At 36.7% G+C, this 9,783-nt stretch overlaps 1 protein-coding gene across 1 annotated transcript in view; it reads left to right on the plus strand.

The window, feature by feature from the left end:
• The window catches only part of MCTP2 (multiple C2 and transmembrane domain containing 2), a 141,615-nt gene that overhangs the window by 82,838 nt on the left and 48,994 nt on the right, over positions 1-9,783 (plus strand). The window contains exons 14-16 of the mRNA XM_011357278.2: positions 5,017-5,118; positions 7,170-7,244; positions 9,193-9,312. Of these exons, the coding sequence (XP_011355580.1) occupies positions 5,017-5,118; positions 7,170-7,244; positions 9,193-9,312 (297 nt within the window). The remainder of the gene's footprint in view (positions 1-5,016; positions 5,119-7,169; positions 7,245-9,192; positions 9,313-9,783) is intronic.

Genomic DNA, 9,783 nt, shown 5'->3' on the forward strand with positions numbered 1-9,783 from the left:
AATGTTCAGTCTCATTAGTTATAAAAAAAGCACATATTAAAATAACCCAAGGCCATTTTATTCCTAGGAAATTGCTGTATATTAAATAGAAATGTCTACGATTGGCAAAGTTGCAAGGAAAATGGACCAGCTTTTTCACTGAGGCTCGGGGTATAAATGGATACAGCATTTTAGGAGGGCAAAACCATAAAAACAGGCATATCCTATGGCTCAGCAATTTCGCCTCCAGGAATTCATTTTTAGGAATGTATCAAAGATATCTATATATACAATTATCACAGTGTTTACAGTTGTTAAAAATTGGAAACCATATTAGTGGGTTACAATGAAGATTGGTTAATCGTAGAAACTCATAAGTATTGTTCTAAATGATGTAGAAGAATCAATTATTACATTGGGGAATGTTTCCCATACATTTAAAAAATTAATAGACAAATGATTAAAAAGTATATAAATTAAAATAAGACTAAAAACTAGATGTTATTAACAAGCAACTTCTATATTCTTGTCACTGCTTTTACTGTTTTTGCTAATTATTTCACGACAACCTTCGAGATGTGTATTTTTTCTTTTTATTCACATTTTACAGATTAGGAATCCGGAGAACAGAGGAGTTATATAACTTAGCCAAAGTTATCCAGCCCGTCTGAGGTAGAGCCAGAATTTAAACTCAGCCCATCTGCCTCTACACTATGATCCTATTTTATAAGATAAATATAAATATACATTAAAAAATAGTGATGTGTTTATATGTTTAAAATGAAATATTGTAAAAATTGTGTTTTTTTAAATCATTTTTATAAATTTTACATAGTTCATATCATTAATATGCCTTACTTTTGGAAAGATAGTGTATATGTTAGGGGAAGGAGTTGATAAGAGACGCTGGGTGCATCGAGGTTCTCTGCCACCTCCAAAGTTTAGAGCTGGGTTTAGGACTCAGGCAGTGGATGAGATGGGTTGCCTTGGAAGAAAGAAGAGGTGCGATGTAAGTGGAGAGGGTCTGTGGTGATGAATTCAGTGCTGCCTCTGCTGACTGATGGTCGACTTTGTGTCAGGGCAAACGGTGACCTTGCAGACATTTTAATCTCGTGCTGTGTGTAACTCATGCCATTGGAAACAGGCTTGATTCTGAGTGGGGACATGAATGTGAATCACTACCAAGAAAAGTGTGTTTATTTACCTCTTGTCCAGCCACATGTCCTGTCCACATCACTTTGCATGTGTATTAGTTGGGACCAACTGGTATATTGTGGTGTTGTCACATTAAAGTGTTTTTCTTTTTGCATGGAATTAAAAGAGTGATTGCATAATGCTTCTTCACACCCAAATATTCTCCATTTTTTTGTGACAGTCAAACCAAAGCAATCGATAGGGCTCTTTAGTTTAGGATTTGATCTTACGTGTGTATCTTTCATTTCCCAAACCAACTGGTGGTTTTATTTCTTCATATTGATTCTGATTAACTTTGCTATTGAATCAATTGATAACTTATCATATCAAAGAACTTTAAAGAAAAATATTTTTTTCTGTTTCACATACCAACCCCTGATTAAAAATAGTTTAGTTTTCTCATACAATAAATATAGTATCTGTTTGACTCAAAAATTAGTTGTATCACCCAACTTAAAAGAAGTTTTTTATTTTTACTTAAGGCTTGTTTGAGCAGATTTAAAATTGAAGGAAAGCATGAATAGTTTAAAGATGATTTCAGGTCAAATGAAAATCTAAAGCAGACTCTCTTCTCTGTAACTTTGTCCTCTGGATCCAAAATTCTGATTTATTACTTAGAAACAGACTTCCTGTCCTCTTTCATTTACTGGCTAATTTAACTAGGAATTAACTGTTAGCATGCTTTTAATGAAACTTGCTGATAGATCAATTATTTCTGAAAACAATGTAAAGGGACATGCGAAGACCCATTTTTGTGGAAGTTGTTTTCCTGATTAGGTTAAATCTATGTTACCATCCCGCAGAGATGCTATCCTAAAATTATTGCCTAACATCTGTGCTCTTCACCTATGAAGAGGCAGGTGTGCAGAGATGTGCGACAAGTCAATTTGAAGAGTTTTCTGGTAATACCGAATTTAAAGATAGCATCTATTATTTTATCCAGTGACCCTTATATTTGAGTGAAATGAAATTCTTTTAGATGTCAGCCCATGAAGACTCTCCAGATGAACTTAGAGACTTCCTGTTGTCATACATTGAAAACTGCCATTTCTTTATGCCTTGGCTGGCAGAGATCTCACAATTAAACTTAGTTCTCAATTGAAGTGACTATCTCATACCTGAAGATGAAAGCGTATGTAGATTCTCTGCTCTGAATTTTCTTTTAGCTGTGCTTTACTTGTCCTACTTAATAGAGATTTTAAAATTATAAACTGCTAGAAATAATTTTTTTGAGTTCTAAGTATAAATAATACAGTTCTTGACAGGAAAAATATGTTTTGCTTTCATTTCCTATAATATAAACGCTCACTTATAGGAATTTGGCAAGTTGGGTTGTTACAGAGCTTTTTACTTGTATTCTTGTGTTGGAAGTTCAATTATATACAGACTGTGGATAATGAAAATATTAAAAAAATTTTTCTCTTTAGTTACCATTCCAATGTTTAATTGTAATACTAAATATTCAAATGCATTGATCTGTTCTTAACCCAAATATATGCCACAAAGTAGTGTATGTCTTCTTTTCCTTACTCTTTACCTTTTCCCAAAAGATATTCCTTATAGCAAACAGCCTGACAAAGTGGACTGACCAAATATTTATCAATAGAGAATTATTAAATTGTAGTTTATTTATATTTTGAATATTATATGTCACTTTAAAGAAATGAGGCAGATCTATATACTCATATGGACAAATTATGAAATTATTTTGATAGATACAAAATGAAGTTACAAAATATTTACAGTTTGACACTTAGGCAAAAAATTTAAAATACTTTTTTTTCTAGGGTATATTTGTGAACATAAATTCTCAATAAAAATTTAGGAAAGATACATGCCAAATTTCTGTCTAGTTTCCATCTGGAGGGAGGTACTAGGGTATTCATGGAAGTTCAAAGGGCCTTTAATTTTTTTGTCATTTTTTTATACTTTTTACAAATTTTTAAACTTATTATTTATGTATTTTAAGATATTATTATAGTGCCAAACATGGAGAGCCTTGATTATATTTCTGTTTTTAATAACTGCTTTAATGTCCCTTGGTGGATTTTTGTTTTGCTGACACAATACTAGGACATTGAGAAAGCGGAAACTATGATTTACCAAATCAAAGAAAAACAAAAACAGAAACAAAACCCCAGCAACTTCTTTTACTATAAAATGTTCCTTTTTATACTGATACCTCTTGTTCTTCTGTTGACCTTCCCTAACCCTTAAGAAATCATGGAAATTTTAAGATAACGGTACAATGCCTGTGAATTGAAGCAAAGCTAAATTGGACGAAAGTCAGCTTGGCAAATTGTCATGCTGTTTCTGTATTTATTTCTTTCAACTTTAACACCCACAATTTATTAAGTGAGACTGTGGCTAAAAGAGGAAGCTCAGAATCCTGTTTGGACACCGTTTAGGAAGGAAACCAGGTCTTTATGGGGCACCCCCTTCCTCTCAGCCACTGGCCAGGAAAACCATCTTTCTGTTTAAAATCTATTCAATCTAGAGAGGTGGGGTGACTTTGGGAAGGAAGGTGACCTCTCCCTTGTAAAGTGAAATGGCTCTGTTCCACACCGCCCCGCACCCCCCCTCCCCACCCGCCCCGTGACTGATTCAACTCATTTCCACCACTGTTTATGAGAACACTTGTGCAGAATGCTTGTAGTGACAGCAATAGTCATTTAAAATATGGCTCAGATTTCATGGCTTCACATTTCCTATGTTGTTGCAAATCCTTGATCATTACAATCTCAAATGGGGCTTTTGGTCAGCTCAAATTTTGCTGATGTTCTTTTGGAGTTAACAGGTATGCCTCCTACAAGCCAGAAGTTTAATACATATACGACTGCTGTGTATAATAAAGCATTGCTGATTATCAGCTCCGAAAAGAGAATGCCTTAATTGGAGCCAAATTGTTTCCCAAATGATACAGGAAACATTCTTCTTAGACTCCTTACATGCTGGGGTCCGCAGCTAGATTACCGTATGGAACTGGTGTGACATGCTGGCAGAGAGGATATCAGAGGGATTTGTTTATTTTAAAGGGTTGTCAGCGTTTCGTGCATTCCAAAGGTTTTTAGATTTGGCCTAAACTTTAGCTATCCTGATTTATTTAATTTGCATTTATTCCCTGGCTGTGAAACACTGATTGTTTTATTAAAAGAAGTTTCTTTGTTTCTTAAAAATATTTTAATAACCTCTTTATTTTGGAATAATTTTGGATTTACAGAAAAGTTGCAGAGAGAATTCAGAGTTTCCATATACACCTCAGCTAGTTTCCTGTATTGTTAACATCTTATATTGCCACGATACGATTTGTCAAAACTAAAACCTGACATTGTACATTCCTGTTAACTAAACTCTGGTCTTTATTTAAATTTCACCAGCTCTTCCACTAACGTCCTTTTCCTGTTCCGGGACCCGATCTCGAGTACCACATTGCATTTAGTCATCTTATCTCCTTAGTCTTCTGATTTGTGACAGTTTCCAAGTTTTCTTTCTTCCCATGACCTTGGCAGTCTTGAGTACTGGCCAGGGATTTTGTAGAATATCATTTTCTTGATAAATAAAAATATATAACCTCTGGAATTTTTGAAGACAAGCCCATGTAAACTTAGTAATAATTTGTACCACTAATTTCCCATTAACATACTAGTTTCAGCCTGGTAATGTAACTCTATCTTCTTAACAGTTATGACAACAGTCTAGATTTATAAGTTGATTTATGATGGATTTAGTATTTGCTTTAGTATTTGCTTCATCTGTGTATGCAGTCTACATTCTTAACTTTGACCCACTTTGTTTCATTTAAACCCCATAGAATGTTTGTATTTTATCTATTACTTATGACAGATTCGAGATGGACAAACCAATTGTTACGTATTGAAGAATAAAGATTTAGAACAAGCTTTTAAAGGACTTATTTATTTGGAAATGGACTTCATATATAACCCGGTAAGTCTGACTGGCCCATTACCTCCCCAGCTTCTATATACCTGAAGCGAAAGGTGACGACCATGGAGAGACTCGAATCCATGTAAAATGTTTCGGAATTATTACAGTGAGAGAGAGGGAGAGGGAACAGTGTTTTAAAACTCAGCCATAAAATCAGTGCTGGACACTCCAGTTTTCAACTGGTATTAATCCTATTGAGCCAGTATAGTTGGTGGTATTTAATTCTCAACATATCTATCTAAGTGTCAAGGAAAAAACTTTTAAAAATAAATTAGAAAATTATTTTTTTTTAGCTTCGTTACCTGTAATCTTTTAGTTGGTTGTTGGACAGAAATATTTTCAAGACTTTGACATAGCATTTCATTATTATAGCAAATGTCTTGTTATCCAACCCTATCAAAACAAGTACTTACTCAGTTGGAAACTACTATGAAAAGAGGAAAAATTTTTTAATGTCTCTTGAATCTTTAGTTTAATGTAAAATATATAAATACACATTCGTTTGCCAGTTTTGAGGGCGTGGACCTGAAACCTTTTTTTTGAAGCATGGATTTATTATTTTTAGTTCTAAAACATATTACTTGCGTACATATACTTATAACATTTATAATCATTTCCACTTTCAGTTTCTTTACAGTAGAGATATACTTTAAAGATTCTCAGAGAATTATCTGAATCTATAATTCTTCCAGATTGTTTTTTCATAAAATCTCTACCTCAATAACAGTATCTTTTTAGTGACTGACCTTTATTGAATCTTTGTAGAGCCACATAAATTTCAACTCTATAATCCCTGCTTGTATTTCAATGATTTGTATAATAATTAAAATACAGAATGATAATAATGAGTAAAACTGGCATAAATAGGTTTGGGAATTGGCACAGTGGATTCTTGATGGCCGTGCAATGTGATGGGAGATCCCTGTATGGGCAGAGGAGTGGCCTACTTAGCCCTGAGCAGTTATATGCCCTGGCTATCAGCAGAAGGTTCTAGAAAGGGAAAGGAGAGCACAGGTTAATTCAGTTGGTGGTATAAATGAACGTAGGGTAACATTGGCCACCTGCAATGTGCCAGACTCTGACATTACTTCACTTACCCCTCACAATCGATCTGGTAAATCAGTGTCTTTAATGCCTTTTTACCACGAGTGAATGGAATTAAACAGGAGAGCTGATTTGCTCATAAATGAGTGAATCAGGATCCAGTTCCAGATCTTTTGACTCTGAAGTTATTCCTATGCTGTACCGCTTCTTGTTTGGTATCTTTAAGAAATTACTCACAAAATCAATGCCAGGGAAATTGCATATTTTATTTCCAGTCGTGCTAGAATTCTGGGCACAGTTTCCACTATGGCATCTGTTGTTACGTCCTCTTTTCCCCATTTCTTTGACCTTTACGACGCCCACAGGTAAAACCTGAGTTTTAGGGGGTAAAAGTCTTAAATAGAAACTACGTTAATGAAGTAATTTTTTAGTTGCCCATCTGATGTAGAGGGGAGGGACATGAGTTTTGTTCTTTGAAATTTTCCTCGGTATGTTGTTTAGGACAAACCACTAACATCCTTCTGAGCCTCAGTTCATTCCCTATCCAATGGGGCTAAAATGACTCGTCTACTTATTTTTCCACATCATTGAGAAGAAATGAGATTGTCTGTGGGAAAGATGTTTTTATAAGCTGGAAGCTGATTTTCGCATGCAAGATATTGTTGGTGAGAGCATTAGTTCAAAACGTCAATGTGAAAGGAAGTTTTACTTTTTAGAGACTTTGGTTTGAGATCCCAATCTGCAGGAGTTTAAAATATCTCTACTGATTTGCAAACATTCTGGAGTCCCCAAGACGCAGTCTGCCCCACCCCAGCGACATAATGCTCATGAAATGATCCCCAGAAACACCTGCAGATCACAGGGGAGCCACCATTTTTCTGTGCTCCCTGCCAAAGGCCTTGGACTCGGAAGGTGTCGGATTCTACGTTCTTCTCAGTCATTAAGAAGGAAGGAGAAGAACGAAGTCCACGGAAATGTTATGCTTTTTAACAATGATGTCTTTCTAGGTCAAAGCGAGTATTAGGACCTTCAGTCCCAGAGAAAAGCGCTTCGTTGAGGATAGTCGCAAGCTGTCCAAAAAGGTAGGTGCCTACGGTGACCTGGCCTGTGGTGCACTCAGCATCCAGCACCTAAGCACTGTTGGTCGTTGCTTGCTGGTACCTCCCCTTCTCTGCCTCTCTCTCTTCTTCTCCCCCTCCTCCCCCTCCCTCTCCTCCTCCTCCTCCTTCCTCCTCTCGATTCCCACCTCTCCACTCCTTTCTCCTGGTCTCCCCTTCCCTTCTAAAACAAGGACCTCAGTCAGCTTAATAAGAAAGGTCTCAAACCAGATGAACTGGGTGAAACAAGGCATCAGCCCTCCATTAATGTCCTGAATCATCCTATAAACAAAAGTTCCCGGCGTCAGCCTCCGTGAACATTCTGCTGGATTCGTTTGCCCTGCAAACCCTCCTTTCATCATGGTCGTTTCTGTCTCCGTCTTTTGAAGTTTCGGGGAGGTATTCTGCCCGTGGAGTTCATAAAGAAAATAACCCAGAGGGTGTTCAGAGACCCCAGCCTCAGATTCACCCACAGCAGCTCCTACTAATTTTGGATGGCCTAAATTTGAGATGTGTCGGTGTTTTATCTCATTTCGAATTACCTGTCCCTCCCTCTGCCCATTGTCTCAATTCCTCTTTCATTAGCTCAACCAAAAGTGAAGCTCTGGGCCCCGCTGGGGAAGTGTCACATTTTTTTTTTCAGCATGACCTTTACATTTCTTTTCAGTGTACCTCCCTGTCCTGTTCAGACTCAGTTCAGGATCTCACTCTGTACCTATTGTCCCTCTTCAGTTGTGTAACAAAGAACAAAGTGTCCCCTTTAAAAGTGTTTATTACTTCCACCACTTCCTGTGGGGCGAGCAGCTGTGGATGACATAAAGCAGTTAAATAGAAAGGCATCTTATCATCCCTTTGCTTCCTGTGAACTGAAAACACTTAGAAAAGGCCTTAACTGTCTTCTGAGGGAGCATCCAAATGTTTTGCTTTGGTCTGCCATAGCATCGAGTGTAATATTTGTTTTGTGTAATCTGAGTCAACCTCTTATTTCGTTATTATTATTGCTGTCTTTCTGTCTGTTTACTTGAAAGTTAAAACCCGAGTTGAGGTAGGTGGGGTAGCTGCTTTGCAAAAAAGTTGAAATGAATCTGTCTACAGCTGGGAGAAACGATATTTCCTTTGCCAAACACAGACCTCCTCTTGGGGTGGCTTCAGGCCCTGAGAGCACCAGGGGACCTGGGACTGAGATCCTGGGGTGTATTGGCTTCCTCCCTGCGTGGTTCTCACCACTAGGTGTCCCCCAACACCAGGTGTCCCAAAATTTTCATAAAATTGAAGTTTGTGCTTATCATGCAAATACTTAAAAGCACTTACTATGTGACAGGCAGTGTCTAAGCCCTTTAATTCTCTCCATAGTCTGCAAGATTAGCACTAATATCAGCTCTGTTGTATAAAAGAGAGATTAAGACACTGGCCCAGGGTTAGACAGCTAGAAGGTGAGAGAACTCAATCCCTTCCCAGAACTATACTTTTCCGTAGACTTTTGCTTCTGCACTCTGCGAGTTAGAATGCTTGTACGTTTCTTTAAGTCTGTCCATTTCCTTCTAAGCTAAACAAGAGACACTTGTTCTTTTTCTCTCTTTCTCTCTCTCTCTTTCTCTCTCTCACATCTCTCTCTCTCTCTCTCTCTCTCTCACACACACACACACGCAGAGAGTGTCTGGCTTCTGTAGCTTTTGCCAGCTCATTTTCTGATGAACATTATTGAAACAGGTATTGTTCAGTAAAGAAACTATAAAATGCATTGGGTTTTTCTTTCCTCTGTGGATGATCATATTTTAAAAAGAATATTAGAAAAAACATTAAGACTTTTTCTTTCTATTTTTTTAATTGGCAGCTATACAAAATACAATTTGAATGACCAAGATGCCTGCTCTAAAGATAATATTTGGAGTATTCAAATCTAGTTCCCTATTTTCCATTTTTTTTTTATCAGATCTTATCAAGAGATGTAGACCGTGTGAAAAGAATCACCATGGCAATATGGAATACAATACAATTCCTTAAAAGCTGCTTCCAGTGGGAGTCCACGTTGAGAAGTGCAATAGCATTCGTGGTAAGCTTCTTTTTTTACGTTCATATTATTTGTTCCTCAGTCCCCAATCCAAATGCAGGTAGGTTTTATTTTACTGACATAAAGCAGAATAATATACATTCAACCTAGCTGAGGTTCACACCTGTAAGGAAACTTGAAAATGTAAATGGTATCTCCTCATCTTTCTGAAATATATTATAACAGTTGATTATGTAGATGTCTTTCTAAGATAGTACTTATGTCAGATTTACCCTTGGAAATTTCTTAAGTTACCCAGATCTTACTTATATACTACTTCTTGGCAAGTTTAAGAGAGTCAATGTTCTATATAGGTTTAAATGTTTTTGTGGTGGTGTTGTAACTATGTCCGTATAGTCCCTACATTGTGTATAATTCTCTCCTCCTGTTCCAGTGAATGCCAGTGTTTTTTGAAAAATGAAGGTTAAAAAAAAATCACATGACTAAATTAAGACGAAATTGCTCTAATTATGT

Source organism: Pteropus vampyrus, unplaced genomic scaffold (assembly GCF_000151845.1).
Source record: "Pteropus vampyrus isolate Shadow unplaced genomic scaffold, Pvam_2.0 Scaffold34, whole genome shotgun sequence".
Classification (NCBI taxonomy): Eukaryota; Metazoa; Chordata; class Mammalia; order Chiroptera; family Pteropodidae; genus Pteropus; species Pteropus vampyrus.